The following is a 23,432-nucleotide window of genomic DNA, read 5'->3' as shown; positions in this document are numbered from 1 at the left end:
CAGCCTACAAACCAAGGAAATTTTATCCTCCGTCTTCTAGAGGACGCCCTTCTAGACCTTACCAAAAAGGTCAATCCAGGCAGACTAGGCCTCAAAAGTCTCAGCCAGCTTCTCAGCCTGGACCAGCATCAGGGTTTTGACTGCTTCCTAGAGAGTGTAAGCCAACCTCCTCTTCCATCCATGGCGGTCGGCTCTGCCACTTCAACAGCATTTGGCATACAGTTATCACAGACCACTGGGTACATGCAGTAGTTACTCGTTACCACCTAAATTTCCTGACTGTTCCATCGGACTCTCCACCTCAGCTGTCGTGGGGGACGTCCGACCACTCTCCCTTGCTCGAACAGAAGGTCTCATCCCTCCTCAAATCCTGAGCAATAGAACCAGTGCCCCTCTCCCAGCAGGGGCAAGGGTTTTATTCCCGGTATTTTCTAATACCAAAAAAGTCAGATGGCGTACGCCGATACTGGACCTCCGCACCCTAAACAAATTTTTGCAGAGAGAAAAATTCAAAATGGTAACCTTGGACTCTCTACTTCTTCTTCTACAAAGAGGAGATTGGCTATGCTCTCCAGATCTCCAAGGTGCTTACACACACATCTCAATTGCTCATCTCATCGCAAGTACCTGTGATTTCTGGTTGGCCCTCATCATTTCCAGTGCCGTGTACTACCTTTCGGCCCAGCGTCCGCTCCACAAGTATTCACCAAGTGCCTGGTGGTGGTCGCAGCCTTCCTTAGGAATCAGGGTGTGCATGTCTACCCTTATCTCGACAATTGGTTGATAAGGGCTCCGACTCAGCAGGGCGCACTAGCCTCCCTGCGTCTCACTATCCACACCCTGATCTCCTTAGGGTTTCTAATCAACTATCCCAAATCCCATCCCAAACCCTATCCTTTATAGGGGCTGACCTAAACACTATACAGGCAAAAGCCTTCCTCCCCCAGGATCGTGCTTTCACCATAGCATCTCTGGCGCATCACCTACAGATTCACGTATCTTCAACTGCTCGTCATTTCCTCATACTGCTGGGTCATATGGCGTCCTCTGTGCATGTCACTCCAATGGCTTGCCTAGCCTTGAGAGTGATACAGTGGACCTTAAAATACCAGTGGATTCGAGCTTGTCAGCCAATGTCCAGCATTATCCAGGTTACGAAACAGCTTAGTCTGCCACTAGCCTGGTGGATACACCACTCCATATCTCATTCAAAGCCTTCCATTTCAGGCTCCAAAACCTCAAATTACCTTAACAACAGACGCATCCAACCTCGGGTGGGGTGCACATGTAGGCGACCTGCAGAGTCAGGGAACCTGGTCTCCAAAGGAAGCCAAACACCAAATAAATTTCCTGGAGCTATGGGCAATCAGATATGCCCTCAAGGCCTTTCAGGATTGCCTATCAAACAAAGCCATCCTGATTCAAGTCGACAATCAGGTTGCGATGTGGTACATCAACAAACAAGAGGGAATGGGCTCCTACCTCCTGTGTCAGGAAGCTGCACAAATATGGGCATGGGCCCTTTCCCGCTCAATGTACCTCAAAGCAACCTACTTGCTGGGAGTGGACAATCTTTTGGCGGACAGGCTGAGTCGTGCTTTCCATCCGCACGAGTGGTGTCTCAACCCCTCGATAGCGGACACGATATTCCAACGCTGAGGTTACCCTCGTATAGACCTTTTTGTGTCAGTCCACAACCACAAAGTAGACAACTTCTGCTCTCTCATTCGCTGTCACCACTCACAACCAAGAGATGCCTTCACCCTCTCCTGGGCCAACGGTCTCCTTTATGTGTACCCTCCACTTCCTCTCATTTCAAAGACTCTCGTGAGGCTCCAGCAGGACAAGGGATTAATGTTCCTGATAGCTCCCCACTGGCCGTGCCAGGTGTGGTTTCCAATCCTCCAGGACCTATCAGTACGCCAGCACATTCCTCTGGGGAATGATCCCCTTCTAATAACTCAGAACGAAGGATGCCTGCGTCACCCCAACCTCCAGGCTCTATCTCTGACGGCCTGGATGTTGAAAGGTTAATACTCCAACCTCTTAACCTTTCAGAGTCTGTATCCTGAGTCCTGGTGGCTTCACGAAAGCCTTCAATGAGAAGATCTTATCGCTCTAAATGGAAGAGGGTTTACGGTCTAGTGTACGTCCATGTCCATAGGCCCCTTCACTTGTTCCACTGTGAAGTTCCTAGACTATCTCTGGCACCTGTCAGAGTTAGGCCTAAAAACTTCCTCTATCAGAGTGCATGTTAGTGCAGTGTCTGTGTACCATAAGGGTATAGGAGATGTCTCCATTTCGACTCAACTCTTAGTATCACGTTTCATGAGAGGCTTACTCCATTTAAAACCTCCACTGTGCCCTCCTGCCCCTGCCTGGGACCTTAATGTGGTTTTGGGATGGCTCATGAAACCTCCTGTGATCTCCGCTATCTCACCTGGAAGGTAGCTTTTCTTCTTGTGATCACATCCGCTCACAGAGTTAGTGAATTGCATGACAGGGTAGTGCTCCATACTCACCCTAAATTTTTGCCGAAGGTAGTGTCGGAATTTCATATTAACCAATCTATTATCCTACGTACCTTTTTTTCCCAGACCCCATTCGAACCCAGGAGAACAGGCTTTGCATTCTTTGGACTGCAAACGTGCTCTGGCTTTCTATCTAGACTGCACATTGGCCCACAGGAAACCTACTCAATTGTTTGTTTCTTTTGATACCATCAAATTGGGAAATCCTATGGGAAAGCAGATCCTCTCCTCCTGGTTGGTGAAATGCATTTCTTTTTGCTACCCGCAAGCAGGCATTCCGCTACAAGACCGTGTAAAAGCACACTTGGTCAGGGCCATGGTGACATCAGTAGCGCCCCTCCGGTCGGTGTCGCTTGCTGATATTTGTAAGGCTGCTACCTGGAGTTCTCTCCAAACTTTCGCAGCCCATTATTGCTTAGATAAGGCTGGCACAGAGGATTCCATCTTTGGCCAGTCCATTCTACGCAACTTGTTTTCAGTTTAACTTCCCAACATCCTTCCACCGACTCGTCCAGGGTTCAGGATGCCCTACTAACCAAATTTTCACTCCTGTTGTTGTGCCTGTTGCACGTCTTTGGATGCATTTGGTGCTTTGCTCGGGCATCCTCAGCTCAGTACTCACCCATATGTGAGGACTAACATCCTACTTGTCCTGTGAGAAAGCAGAGTTGCTTACCTGTAACAGGTGTTCTCACAGGACAGCAGGATGTTAGTCCTCACGAAACCCGCCCGCCACCCCGCGGAGTTGGGTTCGTTTACGTTTTATTTTTATTTTTCGCACATACTTTTTTACTATAATACGAGACTGAAGGGGGAACCCTGCTGGATGCAGGGTCAGTGCATTGCTGGGCATGCCCATTAGGTGCCAGTCAAAGTTGTAGAACATTTGACAAAAGTGTTCCGTGATTGGGCTCCATCCTGATGCTGTCACCCATATGTGAGGACTAACATCCTGCTGTCCTGTGAGAACACCTGTTACAGGTAAGCAACTCTGCTTTTCTTAAGGTTACTTTCGCATGCAAAGGCTGCTTAAGACTGTATTTTTACATTATACACCTGTTGGCATCCCACTTGTTCTTTCTGATTGGCCAGATGTAAATACTCCTTTGGATTAGTTAGTTCTCCTTTAAGAGATTCTCCTTTTCATAGATTTTGCTATTGAGAACTAAGCATCAAAGGCCATATCCTGGATCACTGGTTTCATAAAAATGCACTGAAAGTAAAACTTCTTTCAAATGTAAAAAAAAAAAAAAAGTAAATCCATTGTATATTAATCTTTTATTTTTCAAAGGTTATATTTGTTTTTATCATGTCTACATGTTCATTGTTTTCAAAAGCTGATATAATTTAGACTACCCAAGAGGATTTAGCTGTGAGTTTGCTTTTATTTTTTTCTTCCTTCCTGGTTCAGTTTTCTCGAAAGTTCTATATAGCCCAGTGGTTTCGTGACACAACTATGGAAACAGAGAAAGCAATGAAAACTCAGAAGGAAGATGATTCATCAGAGGGAACCCATCATGCAAGGGAGATGGAAACAACAGGTGAAATCATGCAGCGTGCAGAAAGCCGCAAGAAATTCCTCCGCAGCATCGTTAAAACAGCACCATCTCAGTTTAGCACGTTAAAGTAAGTCAAGGTGTTTGATTTGTATTATCTGTGTGTTGTAGATTTCTTTCCACTTTCTTTTATTAAAAATAAATGTAATAACATCTAATACATTTGTTGCAGAATGAACTCTGATACTGTGGACTATGAAGATGGCTGTTTGATTGTTCGATACTTGGCCTCTATGAGGCCATTTGCCCAGAGCTTCGATATATATTTGACACAGGTAAATTTTGACAGGTTTGTTAATACACAGTACAGTAATTTGCAGTTTGTTCCCTAGTTCTAACTCAGTGTTTCCCAACCTTTTTAAGCCCAAGATACACCTACATTAACAAAAATGTGTGACACACCAACCTCCACAGAACAGACACTGCAAATGTAGAGAGGAATTGTATGACCAAAAAATGAGCTAAGGAAGCACTGAAATCCCCACCAGCTTCTTCCAAATTTTAAAACAAAAGGAGAGAGGAGCTGGAGGTGCACATGAACATATCACTCTGGACCAGCTCCCTCTATATATATAAGTACAAAAAAAGGGGGAAGTCAATGTGGTAAGGACAGCTGGCTTGGTTTAGTTACCTTGGCTGCTGCATGTGGCTGCCAGAGCTCTTTCATTGCTGCCCAACACTGAGTGAGTCACACCCAGTGCTCATTGCATGCTCTCGCCATCTCACTCAGCTGAGAATAAGACAGAAGCTGGAAGAAAGAGGCTCAAAAAAGGGGAGAAGAGGAGGTGCTGTGTGCAAAGTGTGAGCCACACAAACCATGACCCAGCTATGTGTTCCTTGCATACTGCACATTAATTACCACACTCCAGAATTAATGCTCTTGTTAGGAAGAAGAGGTGTGCATGATTACACCTGTTCTCAAAAAGTAACTCCTTCACATATAAGATAAAGTAGTTTGGCTACCATGTTAGTCTACTTGAATGCACAGAAATAAAGATTAACAAAAGCAAAATATGCAAGGCGATACCTTTTTATTGGACTTACTTAAATATTTCTTGTTAGTCCAATAAAATATCACCTTATATATATATATTTTTTTGTTTTTGTTAACTTTTATTTCTATACATTTAAGAGTCACTGCTGATGTCTCTGTTGCAGCAAGGTGCTGAGAGCAGAGCCCAGGTGCTGACCTGGATCTGAGCATAAGGCAGTGGTGACTTTTCTGTGGCACACCTGATCAGGTCTGAAGGCACACCCGTGTGCCATGGAGCACTGGTTGGGAAACACTGTCCTAGGTCATAACTTAGTATCTTTGTATTGCCAAATATTGGGCACTGCATACTTAAAATACACATATTCATGTACTGACTCATATTTCTGTACACACGCAGAGAATGTTAGTTGCAGTTATACACTTGAGTGTCCATATGTAAAGAAAACAATCACGTTATTTTGTTTCACACTTCTCTTAAATGCATGCACATTTTGACAGAATTCTAAGGGAATAGCAGCATATGTCATATATTAAAACTGAAAGTATGTTCCGTAGAATCATAAAAAATAAAAATTCAGTTAGGTACTACAGTATTGCGATTTTAAGGAATCTGCCAGTTTATTGTCTGGTAATATTTTAGCATTTTCCTCATCTTTACCAACCACCAAGGGTTGAATGTTTTCGACAAACTCTTCCAGGAATTCATCTTTTTGCTCTGTTCATTCCTTTAGTAGTAATATCACAATTTACCCTGTATAATATGAACCGTCAATCCTGGGAAGGATATTAGTGATGCACAGAATCTTTTTTTTTTTTTTTCTTGTTCTCCCTTAATGGCTTCTATCGATTTCCCCTTCCCAGTCAGTATGCCTGGGCTGCTCAGCGACCCCTCAATAGCCTGAAGGCTTGGGGCACAGTCACACCATTCATTTGGGGCCTCCACAGTGGTGGCAGCCATCTTCCTTCCCTCCTGATGCGTAAGCTTAACCATCTCCACAGCGCACCCACACCTTGACCAGCCCCAATGGATGGATGATTTGAAATCTAATCTCCTGTGCTGCAGTGTTCTGCACTACTGCCTGAGCTACAAAGCCAGCCAGTGGTGCACTGGGTTTTGACATTATCTGATAAATCAGGAGGAGAAAGTTAAACTTAGACATACCTTTTGTAATTGTTAAAAGGAAAGGAAATACACACAGAAGACTGTAAGCTTAATGAGTTTTAGGTAAAATATCTGTTCAAATGATGAGTAAATTTCTCATAACTAGTCTGTGAAGATTGTGCTACTTTGCATGAGTGCTAGGTACAGAAACACTTTGTGAATTCTTGCTCTTCAGCCTGTACAGGTTACAGTTAATAGTTTTTTTTCTGGTGAGGATTTAAGCACTACTGTTGGTCTATGTAGGATGTAACAGTGATGGTAATTTCAGTCTCTGTTGAAGATAACAGGCCACAATAATGGCTGCATGTCACAAGGCAAAATAAAGTGTTGAATCTTCCTGCAGTGCATTGGAAAAGGACACTATATCTCCAGGCTTTTGAACGATAAAAATGATTTGCTAGGGAGATCTGTCCCACACTGCAGTATGTTTAGAGGTACAATCAATAAAAATATTAGAATACATAGAGAAGTGGTTTTTAAACATCTGCCAGATGGAACAGCTCACAGCGAAACAGAAAAACACTATAGCTAAATTTGAAAGAACGTGTATTCCTGAACATACCCAGATCAGTCCAGGCAAGTGGGTTTATGCATCCTCACCAGCAGATGGAGGCAGAAAACAAATCTTTGAGGCACTGCTACATATCTGAGAGTGCTACCTGCAGTCCCCTCAGTATTTCTCTGTCTCCAGCAAATGGTAGAGGTGCATGCCTACAGTCCTGACTGAGAGTGGAGACGTAGAAGAATTCTGCTCCCGAAGGTGTTAGGTTCCGTTTGGCGGGCCATCCCTCATGTTGAGCTGGGCTACCGAGGAGTTGGATACCTCTGTCGGCTGTGGCCTGCCTTTCCAGGACCCCAGATAGCCAGGGGACTGGCTCAATCTGGGCCGCCTGAAGATCCCTCCTGGTTCTACTGCTCCCTTCAGGAAAGTGCCAGTTTTTTTATATTGATATTTCTGTGAGCTGGGTTAATTTCTAAGTTTAAAAAAAAAAAAAAGAGATCTTTCTTTCTGAAGTCTCCGGGAGAGGGTAGGGAGCTGGATTGTCTGCTTGGGGAGCAGTCCCGAAGTGTGGGCCAGGTGGGGTACGCGGCAGCTTGCATATTCAGCATGACCTGCTCTTCGCGGCTGGTTTATTTATTTCCCAAGGGGAAACTTGTTCAGAGGGCTTAGTTGCTCGCACAGCGGTTGGGCTTCCCATTGCTCCCTTCCTGCATGCCAGTCTTTTTGGCGCAATCACGCGTCCCGCTGGCAGCCCTTTGGGGGTGGAGCTTCCTAGCAAGCTAGGCCTGCCCAGGGATCGCAGCATGAACTTGCATGGCTGACCTCGGGTTTTAAAGGGCAGATTTCTAAGGAGCCTCTTGCCGAAGGAGATGATCAGGCAGCAGCTTCTGGTCGGGAACCTGATGAGACCCCCATACTTTCTCCTGTGGGGTAGGAGTCTGTGCATGTCCACCCAGATGGGGCTCCGGTCTCAGGACCTACTGATCTTGACTCTGAGGGTGTGCAGGGTTTTTCACCCAAATTCATTCTCCTCATGCATGAGGCCTTTTTGACACGGCAATTGAGTGCCCGAGCCTCCTTGGGGGCTAAGCTGGGACCCGCAAAAAGATGCAAATTGACCTTGGACATGCCTGGAAGTGGTCACCCCTCGCTGGAGGTCTGTCCCATGGGTGCGGGAGGTAACCCACGGGATTTGGATGACTCAGAGGACGATGCTGCGTCACCTTTCGGCGCAGATTTGGATGGGGATCCCGACAGGGACCAGGCCCCATATCAGGATATCTCCAGGGACGACCCGGACCTTCCCAAAGCCTGCACAGAGGATGATGACCCTCGGGTAGTCCACCTGTTTAAAAAGGAGGAACTCTGTTCTCTCATCCCACAGGTCCTAGTAGAAGTGGGGGTACAGATTACCCAGGAAGATTCGGATAACGTGGACGTTAATCCAGTCCTAGATGGTCTGCAGCGCCTTCCCTGTGCCCAAAAAGATTCAGAAGTTGATCAGCCATGAATGGGATTCCCTAGAAGCAGGCTTAAAGGTTGGCAGGGTAATGGAGAAACTTTATCCCTTGCTGGAGGAGCATTTGGACCGTCTTAAGATTCCGAAGGTTGATGTAGCTGTTTCTGCAGTCACAAAAAAGACGACTATTCCAGTGGTGGGGTCCACTGCTTTAAAAGACCTTCAAGAACGCAAATTGGAGATGCAGCTGAAGCGCATGTTCAAAGTGTCTGCTCTGGGTTTGAGAGCAGCAGTATGTGCTAGCATGATACAGCGTGCCTGCTTGTGCTGCATCCAAAAACCTCAGGAACTGGCTTAATCGGGGGTTCTCTCCCCGGCTCAGGCGGCCCGTTTGGAGGCCGAAGTGGCCTATGTGGCGGATGCCTTGTATGACCTGGTCTGCACTTTGGCTAGGAATATGGTTCTCGGCCATGGTAGCGTGAAGACTTGTGTGGTTCCGCAATTGGTTGGCAGTCATTGGTCCAAGACTCAACTCTGCAATCTTCCCTTCAAGGGGAAATTGCTTTTTGGGGAGGATCTGGACTAGTTGATGAAATCCCTAGGAGAGTCCAAGGGAAACCATCTGTCGGAAGACAAGAAGACTGCTGAGAAGTTCTTTCCACCTCAATGCCGCTTCAAGGATACCAGGAGATTTTGCTCTGGGAGGAGATACAACTCTTCGACATCCAAGTCTTCATCTGGAAGGCAGCAGTTCTTTCGGGGTGCCAGCAGGTCCTCCAGAGGTGGCGCTGGTCAGGGGACCGGAAGCATTAAGTCCGCCCAATGAAGCCAGTCCGGTCCACTCCTGTCTGAGAGCGGTAGGGGCAGATTGTCCCAGTTTTACGAGGATTGGACCAAGATTACCTCAGACCAATGGGTTCTCATGGTCGTAAGGGACAGTAATAGCTTAGAATTTTCGTGCCCGCTCAAGGAGACTTTTCTGGAGTCCCACTGCACTTCCCAAAGCAAAAGGAAAGCGGTGGAAAGGGACTCTGCAAAGACACTTACTCTTCAAGCTGCAGGCCCGGTACCATCCAGCGAACAGGGACGGGGAAGGTACTCTATTTACTTCGTGGTGCCGAAGAAGGAGGGCACCTTCCGCTCCATTCTGGATTTGCCTAAGTTTAATTTAAGTCTGCAGGTTCCACGTTTCCAGTTGGAGACATTGCGACAGTTCACAAGGGCAAATTCCTAGCATCGTTGGACCTGACCGAAACCTATTTGCATATGCCCATTCGAAAGGATCATCAGAAGTTCCTACGCTTCAAAGTGTTGGGCCACCATGTCCAGTTTCAGGCTCTTCACTTCGGGTTGGCCACAGTGACCCGAACTTTCACAAAGGTGATGGTGACGGTGGAGGCAGCAATGCGGCAGGACGGTATTCTGGTGCATCCATATCTGGACGACTGGTTGATTCGAACGAAGACGGAGGAGGAGTACAGCCATTCCATCCAGTGAGTGATGACCACTCTGATATCTCTGGGATGGGTCATCAATGTGGCAAAGAGTCATCTCATTCTGTCTCAGACTGGAGTATCTAGGGGCCCGCTTCGATACTCAGGTTGGCCAAGTGTTTCTAACCTCCGACAGAGTGGTGAAGCTTCAGTTGCAAGTGATTCGCCTCTTACACCTTCTGATTCCCAAAGTCTGGGATTACTTGCAGGTCCTGGGCTCCATAGCCTCCATATTGGACTGGTCCTGTGGGCCTTTGCGAATATGCGGCCGCTTCAGACGGCACTCTTGTCCAAATGGAATCCAATGTCAGAACAGTTTTATCTTCCGCTACCTCTTCTCCCCAAGTCCAGAAGCAGTCTGTCTTGGTGGCTGTCAAGGTGCAATCTGGAGAAGGCAATGGATCTGGAGATACTGGATTGGGTGGTAGTCACCTCAGATGCCAGCCCAGGGCCTTTGGTCAATAGCAGAGTCAGTCTGCCCAGGGCCCTTGGTCAATAGCAGAGTCATCCTGGTCGATCAATCGTCTGGAGACAAGAATGGTTCGCAGAGTTTTGGCAGAGTTTCTGCCCCTGATTCAGGGCCAGATGGTCCGGGTATTCTCGGCAATGCAACGACGGTGGTATACCTCAGTCGTCAAGGAGAAACCAAGAGTCAAGCAGTGGCTTAGGAAGCTTGAATGTTGTTTCAGTGGTCAGAACATCATCTTGAGGACCTGGCAGCTTCACATGTCGTGGGTGCAGACAATGTTCAGGTGGATTTCTTGAATCGACAGCAACTCGATCCCATGGAGTGGGAACTGTCCCCGAACATCTGGAATCATATTTGTGCCAGATGTGGGCCCCCCCCCCCCCCCCCAACTGGATCTGATGGCAACACGTGCAAATGCCAAGACAACAAGGTTCTTCAGCTGCAGGAAAGAAGTGTGCTCCGTAGGGCTGGATGCTGTAGTGTGCCCCTGGGCGATGGGAATCCTCCTCTACATGTTTCCTATTTGGCCTCTCATAGGTCGGGTATTGCAAAGGATAGAAGTACATCCAGGAATAGTGGTGCTGGTGGCGCAGGAATGACCAATTCAGCCTTGGTTTGTGGACCTAGTGTTTCTAGCGGTCGACAGCCCTCTTCACCTGGCCCCATCTTCAGGGCTTCTATGGCAAGGGCCCATCTTTTCAGATTGGGAGGATCACTTTTGTCTTATAGCTTGGCTTTTGAGAGGCAGTGCTTGCAGATGAAGGGATATTCTGAGCCAGTCATTACTACCCTTCTCCAAACCAGACCACCTGCGACGTCTATGGCCTACGTTAGAGTGTGGAAAGCTTTTGAGTCATGGTGTCTACAGGAAGGCCTTGATTAGCTGATGACCACGGTTCCTCATATTTTGTCCTCCCACCCTGATGTCATCCGTTTCCTAAAGGGAGTGAAACATGTTTGTCCTTCAGTGCGGAAGACGTGCCCAGAGTGGAGCCTGAATTTAGTTTTGTGGGGTCTCTATGAGGCACCTTTTGAACCTTTAGGTCGAGTGTCTTTGAAGGATCTGACATTGAAGGTGATCTTCCTAGTGACTATTTGTTCTGCCAGGCGGATTTCGGAGCTTCAGGCTTTGTCTTGTCACAATCCCTTCTTGCATGTTTCCAGCAGTGAAGTGTCATTACACATGGTTCCCTCCTTTTTACCAAAAGTGGTTTTGGCCTTTCATTTGAATCAGACAGTGGAATTACCAGGTTTTACAGATTGCCCTAGGGACTCAGTGGAGGGCAGGGACCTACATCGTTTGGACATACGGCATGCCTTGTTACGCTATCTAAAGATCACTAACTCCTTCCGTCGCTAGGATCACCTCTTTGTCGTATATGGTGGACCTAAGAAGGGAGAGAAAGCTTCTAAAGCCACTCTGGCTCGCTGGTTGAAGGAGGTCATCTGTTCAGCCTATATTTGCAAGGGTCGCTTCATTCCGACGGGTTTGATTGCTCATTCGACTAGATTTCAGGTGGTCTCCTGGGCTGAGTGTCAGTTGGTGTCTCCCCAGGAGATCTGTAGGGCTGCGATTTGGTACTCACTGCATACTTTCACCAGACACTATCGCCTAGATGTTCACTTGCAGGAGGATGCTACTTTTGGTGAAAGTGTGTTAAGAGCGGGTCTTTCGGGTTACTGCCCGGTATAGGGTGGCTTTGGGACATCCCACTTTTCTGAACTGATCTGGGTATGTTAAGGAAAGGAAAATTGGTTCTTACCTGCTAATTTTCATTCCTGTAATACCACAAATCGGTCCAGAGGCCTGCCTCGCTATTGCTGCCGAAAGACTGAAGGTTCCGATTCCTCTCTGGATACTTTTGAAGAGAGCTCATTCTCAATTTTCAGTTCTTAGTTGTTCAATTAAGTGTGGCTTATGGGAGTAGGTTGGCTTCCAGCCTTGGGGGTATCCAACCCTGTGGGGGTTTGGGGTTTGCCCCGGTATATATTATATTAGTTCATCTTAGCTTGGGTACAGGTTAATACTGAGGGGACGGCAGGTGGCACTCTCAGATATGTAGCAGTGCCTCAAAGTTTTGTTCTCTGCCTCCATCTGCTGGTGGGGATGCATAAACCCACTTGTCTGGACTGATCTGTGGTATGACAGGATTGAAAATTAGCAGGTAAGAACCAATTTTCCTATATCTTTCAAACCTGAGATAAAGAGAAAAAAAGTTTTCTGGAAAACTGAGAGGGTTGGGGAGGGGAGGAGGGGTAGGGAATATCAGTTGTATTAGTTTTGAAATTTCTGTGAACTTTTTCCTTGATTGTTTTACTGAAAAGTTCAAAATAAAACAAAAATTACAACAACAAAAGCATACAGATACTACGGGCTATATTGTGATAATGGATTCCTTACCATATTATCATGAATCCAGTTGTTAAATTGTACTGTGAGAGCATTTGGTTTTTAAGAATAAAAAGCTATTTTGTGAAGGACATACAAAAATTCAGTGAAATAATTTTAGCATTGTAGAATATTTGTGAAAATATGTTTTGAAAACAGCTGACAGAAGTAAAGTTGTACTGCTTTATTATCATAAGATGCCAAAGAAGAAAAAATTAGACTGTTTAAAACAATTCAAGTAGTTTTTAAGGAGGCAACTGTTTTTTTTTTTTGTTGTTTTTACAAATTGTGGGACTGACATTGCCACCATCATCTTGACCAGAAGAAACCCTGTCATTTCAAGGCTTCATTCCAATTTCACTTTTCTTGTCTGTAAGCTGTCATTAAATGTATGTTACAAACTTTCAAAGTCATCAAATGCTTTCCGTTTTCTTTGCAGATTCTGCGTGTACTTGGAGAAAATGCAATTGCCGTTCGAACGAAAGCTATGAAATGTTTGTCTGAGGTTGTTGCTGTAGACCCCAGCATTTTAGCCAGGGTAAATAAAATGTATTAATTATGGAGAGACTCTTGCATGATCTAGAATATTTTATCGCTTTCCTTACTATGTGTTTATTGTCCTCTCGTTCTCCTAGTTGGATATGCAGCGTGGCGTCCATGGTCGATTGATGGATAATTCCACCAGTGTACGAGAAGCAGCTGTAGAATTGCTTGGTCGATTTGTGCTTTGCCGGCCTCAGCTTGCTGAGCAGTATTATGATATGCTGATTGAGCGAATACTGGTATGCACATTTTTTTTGTGACATTTGGAATGAAATAAGCAGTAAGGCTTGGTATTTGTAAAACAATTATCATTATTAATGCAGTTAATGGAAAATGTCTTAGGTCCTCCAAGAAGTGGTTTAGTTGACAGACATGCATATTCTTGAATGTTCTGTTATGAAATGGGAAAAACGAAAAAATAAAAATTTCCTAGCGTGTAGCAGATGGACTCAGGACCAATGGGTATAGTGTACTCCTGATAGCAGTTGGAAATGGATCAGATTTCAATCTGACGTCAGCCCTAGTACATATACCCCTGCAGGAAGTGCAGCTGTCCAGTATTTTCCGTCTCCATAGCAGTTAGGGACTCTATGCAGGCTTGCACAGCGTTAGAGTAATTTTACCAAACACAACGAGCCCCGCTTTCCTGCGGTGACACCCATTGGGTCTCTCCCCCAGTTAAGAATTCCTGAGGTGATTTCCGCAATCCCTCGGAGGTAAGCCTCGGACTGGCGGCCGACCCTCAGCGGGGACCTAGCCCCCGACATCGGGTAAGGCTGAGAGGCAGCGGGTGCAACCTTGAGCGCTGCAGTGAAGGTATTTTCCCTCTCCCCCCGCAACCGGAGACCGCCTGGAATGAGACTGGGAAGCGCCGAGACAAGGTAGGGTAGAAATCTATTTAAAAGTCTCCGAAGTTCGAGAAGCCACACAGGTCGCCAGCTGGGACCAGTGCCACCGGGTTGATCTGCCCTAGCAGGGCTAGACCCCGGTCAGAGCAGAGGATCCTCCCACGTGGAGACCTTCCGATGTGGTCACCAAATTGTCCGCATGGTCGCCGTCACCATTTTGCTCTGTTCGCCGCCCTGTCTGCCGTTCCGATCCGTGCGCACAAATACCTTGTGCGCACAACGTCGCACACCCAAGTACCATGCGCACAAGCGACGCGCATAGCCACGTGCTTACTGTGCCGGGTGCATAACTTCGACCTGTGTGCACAACAGTGTGCACATCTCCCTGAGTGTGCACCAAACCTACGCACACAACTTCGACGCACCAGAGCGCACAACTGTATTTTACACGCACAAGCCATGGCACCACCGGAAAAGAAACTCAAGGCTGCACAGCATGAGGAGGTCATGGCCCTGTGAATACAGTGTGAAGAGGCCCTAGGGGATCCAACTCGCCCTCCCCAGCCGGTACCGGGTACCGGCCTCTCGAACAGTACGCCGAAGCTAGCATTGCACATCGGGACCCCCCCTCAAACGGGTCTCCCCAGGGACACAGCGCCCCTTAGTCTAGACCCAGCATCTATCTCCTGGGTGGAATTCTTCAAAGGTCTGCATACCTTCGTCCACATGCAACCGGGGCCTCCTTAATACGGCCACAAGCTCCACCAGAGGACCTCAACATTCCAGGACCCTCTATGCCCAGGGAAGCGATCCCACCGCCCAGAAGTTCCACCTTCGGGGACACGGACAACTCGGATGAGGATTCAGAACCCCTGGAGGAAGGGGAACTCCCTCCAGGGACAGAGCCCCACCAAACCATGAGATGCTTCTTCACCAAAGACGAGCTTCCAGACCTGGTCACACACAGCTTAAAAGAGCTTGCTACCCTGGGCACAAGTGCCTCAGGAGAACTTAAGACGAACCCTCTACTAGAGGGACTCTGTCAGACCTCCCGTCATTTCCCACTATTACAAGCCGTCCAGCAACTAATTGACCTAGAATGGGATGCCCCGGAAACTACGTTCAAAGGAGGGTGGGCTCTGGCAGCCATGTACCCTCTGGACCCAGCCGCCAAAGATCTCCTGGCATGTCTGAAAGTGGATGCCATTGTCTGCTCGGTCTCAAAGCGCATTACTATCCCGGTGGAGGGAGGAGCAGCACTCAAGGATACTCAAGACAGACGTCTGGAATCTATCCTCAAACAGTCCTTTGACATCTCTGCTATGTTTTTACAGATCGCGGCCTGCTGTGCCGTGGTGATGTGCGCCTGCTTATCACAGACCAGGAACAACACTCCTGGGGGAGGCCTTGGAACCAGCAGTATCATTCCTCGCGGACGCCACTTCTGATCTGGTGCGCACCACAGCTAGAGGAGTGTCGTCATCCGTGCCAGCCAGAAGACAACTCTGGCTCCGAAACTGGTCGGCCGACGCATCCTCCAAAACGAGATTCATAAGGATGCCTTTCAAGGGAACACTCCTGTTTGGAAGCGAACTAGAGAAACTAGCCAACAAATGGGGCGAGTCCCCACTGCCACGGCTACCGGAGGACAGGAATAAGAGAAACCAGCAATCCTTCCCCCGAACCTCCAGGGACAGAGGATCACAGAGCTTCAACCCATATAGAAGCACATATCAAATGGCCCACCCCGCAGTCCTTTCGGAACAAGCACAACAAAAGGGGAGCCAGCTCGGGCCCAGACCCCAGCTGCACCCCACAATGAAAATCAGCCGACCTGTCCAAAGGAAGAAGCCATAGGGGGCAGACTTGCCCTATTCTACCAAAAGATGGGTCGAGATAATTCGGACAAGTGGGTCCTACCCATCATTCGAGAGGGATATTACCTGGATTTCCAACACCTCCCTCCGGACTAGTTTGTGGAATCCCCCTGCCACGACCTTTCCAAGAGGATGGCAGTGGAAGCTACACTGACCAGATTGCTCGTCTTAGAGGCTATAACACCGGTGCCTCCACAACAAATAAATACTGGACATTATTCCATCTATTTTATCATCCCCAAGAAAGAAGGAACGTTCAGACCCATCCTGGACCTCAAGGCGGTCAACCGTCATCTGAAGATTCCTCGCTTCCGCATGAAAACCCTACGCTCAGTAATAAGGGCGATACAAACGGGAGATTTCCTTACATCCCTAGATCTGTCGGAAGCCTACCTACACATTCCCGATCAATCAAGAGCATCAGCGTTTTCTACGCTTCTCGATCCTGGACCGTCACTACCAGTTCCGGGTACTACCATTTGGGTTAGCCACTGCACCCCGGACGTTCACCAAGATCATAGTGGTGGTGGCAGCAACACTGAGGAAGGAAGGAATCCGCGTGCACCCTTATCTAGACGATTGGCTGATCAGGGCGAAATCCCCAGAGGAAAGCCACCAGGCAACCAACAGAGTTAAAACTCTACTGGAGAGCCTCGGGTGGGTGATCAACAGAAACAAGAGCTGCCTGCAGCCCTCCCAATCTCTAGAATACTTGGGAGTCTGGTTAGACACCAAACAAGACAAGGTCATCCTGACACCGACAAGGAGATCAAAACTGATGACCCAGTTACGAACCCTGTTGAGCGAACTTCGCCCCACATTATGGGATTACCTACAAGTTCTCAGCCTCATGGCATCCACACTGGAAGTAGTGCCATGGGCACAAGCTCACATGAGACCCCTACAACGCTCACTACTATGACGATGGAATCCACTGTCCCAGAACTACACCGTACATCTTCAGCTCCTGGACAGAGTTCCGGCCCAACTACAATGGTGGCTACAAGAAGGCCATCTAAGCCAGGGAACGAAACTATCCTCCCCAACCTGGATCCTGCTCATCACAGATGCCAGCCTACGAGGATGGGGAGCACACTGCCAGGGGCTAACTGCCCAAGGGCAATGGAACAAAGAAGAGGCTGGATGGAACATCAATCGCCTAGAAGCCTGGGCAGTTAGACTAGCCTGCCTACGGTTCGGTCAGAGTAATGTCAGACAACGCCTCAACAGTGGCCTACATCAACCGTCAGGGAGGAACTAGAAGCCAACAGGTGTCGCTGGAAATAGACCCCCTAATGTCATGGGCGGAAGCGAATCTTCAAGAGATCTCGGCTGTCCACATCGCCGGGAAAGACGACGTCGCTGCGGATTACCTCAGCAGAGAAAGTCTAGACCCAGGAGAATGGAGGCTGTCGACCACAGCATTCCAATTGATGGTGTTCCCCAACGGTTTACTAACCATGGACCTCCTGGCAAACCGGTCCAACGCCCAAGTGCCCAGTTTCTTCAGCCGCAGGCGGTAACCCCAGTCCCAGGGAATTGATACCCTGGTACAGACCTGGCCATAGGAGACTCTGTTATACGCCTTTCCGCCATGGCCCCTATTGGGCACAATCATCCACAAGATAGAACACCACAGGGGACCAGTAATTCTAGTGGCCCCGGACTGGCCAAGAAGACCGTGGTACACAGACATGCGAAAGCTACTGACAGGGAGCCCCCTCCCGCTACCTCCACACAGAGACCTGCTCCAACAAGGACCGATTCTCCACGAGGATCCAGCTCGATTCTCTCTTACGGTCTGGCCATTGAGACGACTCGCCTGAGGAAGACCAGATACTCGGGGGCAGTAATTGACACCCTACTCCGAGCACACAAGTTCTTCACATCCCTAACATACATAAGGATTTGGAGAGTATTCGAAGCCTGGTGCGAGGACCGCGACATCATATCACGCTCAGTCAAAATTCCTGCGATTTTGGAATTCCTGCAGAACGACCTACAGAAGGGATTGTCTCTCAACTCCATCAAGGTACAGGTGGCCGCATTGCCATGTTACGGAACCAAGAGCGAGAGCGGCAGCATAGCCTCTTACCCGGATGTCTCATCTTTTCTGAAAGGAGTTGAGCAGATCCGACCACCCCTAAAGTGGCCAGTGCCTCTTTGGAACCTCAACCTGATCCTAGATTTCCTAGCAGGAACCACCTTCAGACCTCTCCGCGGCCTGTCTCTCCGACTATTAACATTGAAAACAGCCTTCCTGCTGGCAGTCTGTTCGGCCCGTCGTATATCCGAGCTACAAGCTCCGTCCTGCCGGGAGCCGTTCCTCAGACTCACTCCGGGAACTATCCAGTTACGCACAGTTCTGTCGTTCCTCCCCAAAGTGGTGTCTCATTTCCATCTCAACCAAACCATCTCGCTACCATTGCCAGATGAACATAAGAATTCGGAAGAGGCTAGAAGTCTACGCCATCTCAACGTCGGCAGACTCCTAATCCGATACCTGGAAAGGTCGGAATCCATATGAAAGACGGACCATCTATTCGTCCTTCATAGTGGAAAGAAGTAAGGGGAAGCGGCCTTGCGAGCAACCATAGCCCGCTGGATCAAAGAAGTCATCAAGGCAGCCTACGTAAAAGCAGGCAAGCCACCGCCTTAACAAGTCAAGGCCCATTCTACTAGAGCCCAAGCAGTGTCCTGGGCGGAAACCAAGTTGCTGTCACCCGCCGAGATCTGCAGGGTGGTGACATGGTCCTCCATCCATCCACACCTTCTCCAGGTTTTACCGCCTGGATGTTTAGGCTTAGGAAGACACAGCATTTGCATGGGCAGTACTAGTGGGTCACGGGCAGCCTCCCACCTGGTTCGGGAGTAGCTTTTATACATCCCATTGGTCCTGAGTCCATCTGCTACATGCTAGGAAATGGAGAAATTACTTACCTGATAATTTCGTTTTCCTTAGTGTAGACAGATGGACTCAGCATCCCACCCACGGCTGCCGTTACTCATGAAAATCTCGGGTGATTCACGGGTAAGCCATGCTTTCCTTCAGCTAGGACACCCATCCTACCGGGTGTCGACGTTTCTCGGTTGAAGGCACTGGCAGTCTCCAGCTATAACCAATTCAACCGGTTCAAATGTATTAAGTTAGCCAAGTTATAACGTTAATCACGTTATCCAAGTTATAAAGTTAATCAAGTTATTCAAATTATTTAGTCATAGATATATCCACAATGCTTTTCGAGGAGAATACTGAAGAGCTGTACTTCCTGCAGGGGTAGATGTACTAGGGCTGACAGATTGAAATCTGATCCGTCTCCATCTGCTATCAGGACAGATGGACTCAGGACCAATGGGTAATAGTGTACTATGTACTCAGGAAACAAAATTATCAGGTAAGTAATTTCTCCATTATAAGAATTACTGTTAAATTATATACATATCACAACTGTTAATAGCTTGTACAATTTGTTCTTAGACTTCTAAAGTCATTTCATAAATGAAACAATTTTTCGTTTTAGTAGCAGTGATAGTAAAATTCCTATATTTAGTATAAAAATGTTTATATTTTTGGCCTGCCTTTCCAAATAATGCTCAAGGCAGCTTACAGCATTATTGGTATTATTCAGATACATTAAGTTCCTGCCCAAAAGTGCTTACAATCTAAATAGGTACCTGAGAATAAAGTGACTTGTGCAAGATTCACAAGAAGTGTTCGTGGGAGAAGTAGGTTTTAAATCCTGATTTTTCCCTGGTTCTCAGCCCATTGTTGTAACCACTAGACAATGTGTTCTTAATGTGGATGACACTTTAAACTCCTTTGCACTGGTAGCTAATATGCCATAGTTAAAATTTTTGGATGTATATTTATCCAGAATTTCAGTTTGGAACTCTAAAGGAAATCTTGTAACTTCAACTCCAAATTTTGCCAGCTGAAATTCTGTAAATACCACCTCAGTACCGTCATGAGGAGCTTTCTGATTGCACTCTATGAGAAAGAATGTGAAAAAAAAGATATAATTATTCAGCACAAACACTGCATCTTTGGTATAGTGGACTATGGTTTTATATGTAAAATTAATGGCGCTTCCTGTTTAGCAAGCATTTTATAATTAATTACATGCTATTACAAAACATTCATGCATTGATTAAAACGTGTCCATTATTGCATGGATATAAAATAGGAGAATGTGCAATGATATGAAATGTTTTCTTTGCATCCAACCATTTTTTAATAACTCTCTAAACTTGCCTTTTATAAGAGTATAGCATAATTTGTAATAAATTGTTAAAAATGCTTGCAGTGATTCAGTCATTTCAATATTGCAAACCTAGCATTAGAATGTCCTTCCCTTCCTTCTAGGATACCGGTATCAGTGTCAGAAAAAGGGTCATCAAGATTCTGCGAGATATCTGCATTGCACAGCCAACATTTCCCAAAATTACAGAGATGTGTGTGAAAATGATTCGCAGAGTCAATGATGAAGAAGGCATTAAGGTATAGAGTATTTTTTAAAGGAAGACTTCTGCAGATTTTATTAAGAAAGCTGTAGAAAATGAACTCTGATCTATTGCTATATGAAACTCTGATTCAAGAAACAAGAATTAGTCCTTTTTTAGATTTTAAGTACGGTACTACAAAAGTGAGACTTCCTGATACTGCTGCTTGAATACAGTTACTGCAATGACATTAAAATCTAAGTTGCTGCTGTTGCAATACTGTTGAAATCAGTTACAAGTACTTTGTTAAAAAAAAAAAAAAAAGTTTTTTTAAACCAGTACTGTTTCCAAATTGAATATAAAGCAGTTCAGAACTTTAATATTTCAGCAGTATGTATACAGTCAATTCTGAGGTTAGAAATCTGGCTAGTATTTGTTGGTGCTTGAACTATTTGACCAAAGGGAAAAAGAATGCTATTGGTCCTCCATTTGAGGGATTGGGAGCTTGACTTCCCTCAGAATCCAGTGCAAATATACCTTTTGACATCTGGGAGATGTCTTTTTTGAGCAGTATCCAGAATTCTTTCTTTAGAGGAATAGTAAATGTTGACCACAGAAAAGATATTCCCAACTCAAAACAGAAAATAATGGAGAATATGGTAACACTTAGTAAAAAGTACTGTGGAAATCTCAAAAACAGCAAGGTAATTCAGAAAAAGGAGGACAAAGAATTCCTAATGATACTAAACAATAGCAGTAATCCATAATCCAGAGTTTTGGTTTGACTGTGCAACCTTCATCAAGAATGAAAATATTCGATTGTGGAGTTTTACCATGGAGGAAGAATTTCACGCATTTCTGGAGCATTGCTTTGGTATTGGCTTAGAGTGCTATTGCTGATCTATCAACGGCAGTTCATGCAGTATTTACTTGGATGTGGAACTTCTAAGGAATTGGATTGATCAACAGGGAACATAATCATATATGGATTTTTGTTAATTCCCTACTCACAATATATGCTAAAAAGATTATGCTGCTATTGGATCCAGGGCTAGATTTACTACTACTACTACACATTTATATAGCGCTACACCACATATGCAGCGCTGTACAAACATACAAAAAAAACAGTCCCTGATCAATGGAGATTACAATCGAATAAGACAAACATACAGGACAAGAGACTTACGGTATTTCATAAAGCAGACAATCAGGCATATGATTTAAAAGCGGTTTCAAAAAGGTGGATCTGGAGGAAGTGACATCACTTCCCATGCTGGTTCACTGAAACAGAGCTCCTCGTCCACCAGGGCTTTTTTAGGTAAACGTTGTGCTTATCTGAGTGATTTGGAATGTAAAAGGCAGCTTTCAGCAGCTGAACTACCAGGGCACATGGCGGCTAAAAAAAAGACAGTTGATTTTAAGAAATTCTCCTACAATAGAGGAGGAGACGATTCGGACACCGAGGCGCACAAAATGGCGGCGGAGGAAGAAACGGAGGAGCTGGTGAACGGCGGCGGAGACTCGAGGAGGTCCAATACGGAGCCCCCCTCCCGCGCGGAACTGCGTTCCTGGTTTATGGAAATTCGCCAGGATATTAAAACTTTTAAGGCTGAAATCGCCGCCATGCTGCAGGAAATGCATGACGACCACGCGGAGCTAGGCCGCAGACTTGATGAAGCAGACACCCAGCTCGATGAGCATGAGGACAGATGGAACTAAGCAACAGAAAGACCTGAAAACACTACAATCCACCCATGCTGACCTTGCAGATAAACTTGACGATCTGGAGAACCTGTCCAGATGATGCAACTGAGAGGGAGGACTATGCTAACTGTGCATTGGTAATTCAGAAAATCTGCAGTATGATACTGGGTGAGATGGATGCTGACAACGTGGGATCTCAAGACAGCACACGGATTGAAAGGGCACACAGATCCCTGGGGCCCAGGACAGGGAATAAGCCACGTGATATTATAGTCTGCTTCCATTTGTTTGCATATAAGGAAAAGATAGCAAATGCAGCGAGACAGCAACGGTTCTGGTGATGGGAAGAGAACGAAATTGCTATTTATGCGGACTTAGCCTCTACCACACTGCGCAAACACCTGGCTTTCAAACCCGTTACCACCGCTTTGCAATCTGCGAAAGTTCGTTACCACTGGCTTTTCCCTTTCAGACTATGGTTCCAGATAGAAGGGAAGTCACACAAGGCCCACACGCTGGTCGAAGCCGCACAAACATTGCAAGATGCAGGACTTTCAGTGGACATACCTACTCCCACTATCACCGCATCTACAGGCTCTAAATCCGAGATGCCGCGGTGGCAACGCGTAACCAAAGGTGATCGCAGACTCCAGAGGAATACCAGTGAAAGCTCGCGGGCTGAAACACCCACCTGAACTGCTTTACATGTCAGAGTTTCTTCAGAGAGCTCCAGGTTTACTTCTATGGACGTGGGAATAGGTCACTGTATGGACCATGTGAGATTATGTTATGTTTATAGCAGTTGCTTATTCATCTACTTGGGTAATCATAAGCTGAGTTCACATTAGTTTCTCAGGATAGTTTGTATTTAGCTGCTCCGGGGGCGGGCACCTCCGTCTATCAGCATGGGTTCTTCCTCCAGTAAATACTGGGAACGATTGAATCTTTCCCAGGTGTTCAAGAGGGCTGGGGGGGGGTGGGAATGGGTATCTAGCCTCACTGTATGTATACATATCTCAAAGATGGGGAAATATTGGAGCATTGTTAACTATATTAGCCAGTCTTTACAAGGGGTAGTCAGGACCAGACTTATTCATAACTATTGGCTTTGGAACTCTTATGGTTTTCGAATATGGTGCTGGGCATTACTGGTTGAGTACCAAGAGAAAAGGCCGGGGCGTTACAACAACCATGATGGCTACAGCTAAATTTGTTTCCCTCAATGTTAAGGGTTTAAATTTGGGCCATAAAAGAAGGCTTCTGTTTCAAGAGATGGGCCGCTTAAATGCTGATGTGATTTATCTTCAAGAGACACATCTTCGAAAATGCTATGTGAGTCTAATGCGATCTGATAAATATTCGCACCAATATTGGGCGGCGGCATCAAAGGCTGCTAAATACGCCAGGGTAGGCATTTTAATCCATAAGGATTTACATTTTGAACTAGTGAGCTCGCATCATG

The 23,432-nt window shown here is 46.5% G+C and overlaps 1 protein-coding gene across 4 annotated transcripts in view; it reads left to right on the top strand.

The window, feature by feature from the left end:
• NIPBL (NIPBL cohesin loading factor) overlaps window positions 1-23,432 on the top strand; it is a 1,214,062-nt gene that overhangs the window by 828,761 nt on the left and 361,869 nt on the right. For all 4 annotated transcript variants that reach the window (XM_029578690.1, XM_029578673.1, XM_029578682.1 and 1 more), the window contains 5 exons: window positions 3,943-4,157; window positions 4,260-4,362; window positions 12,995-13,093; window positions 13,191-13,337; window positions 20,187-20,321. In XM_029578690.1, coding sequence (XP_029434550.1) covers window positions 3,943-4,157; window positions 4,260-4,362; window positions 12,995-13,093; window positions 13,191-13,337; window positions 20,187-20,321 — 699 coding nt within the window. The remainder of the gene's footprint in view (window positions 1-3,942; window positions 4,158-4,259; window positions 4,363-12,994; window positions 13,094-13,190; window positions 13,338-20,186; window positions 20,322-23,432) is intronic.

The sequence above is a fragment of the Rhinatrema bivittatum genome, chromosome 1, assembly GCF_901001135.1.
Source record: "Rhinatrema bivittatum chromosome 1, aRhiBiv1.1, whole genome shotgun sequence".
NCBI classification, from domain to species: domain Eukaryota; kingdom Metazoa; phylum Chordata; class Amphibia; order Gymnophiona; family Rhinatrematidae; genus Rhinatrema; species Rhinatrema bivittatum.
This window is presented reverse-complemented; position numbering and strand designations above follow the sequence as displayed.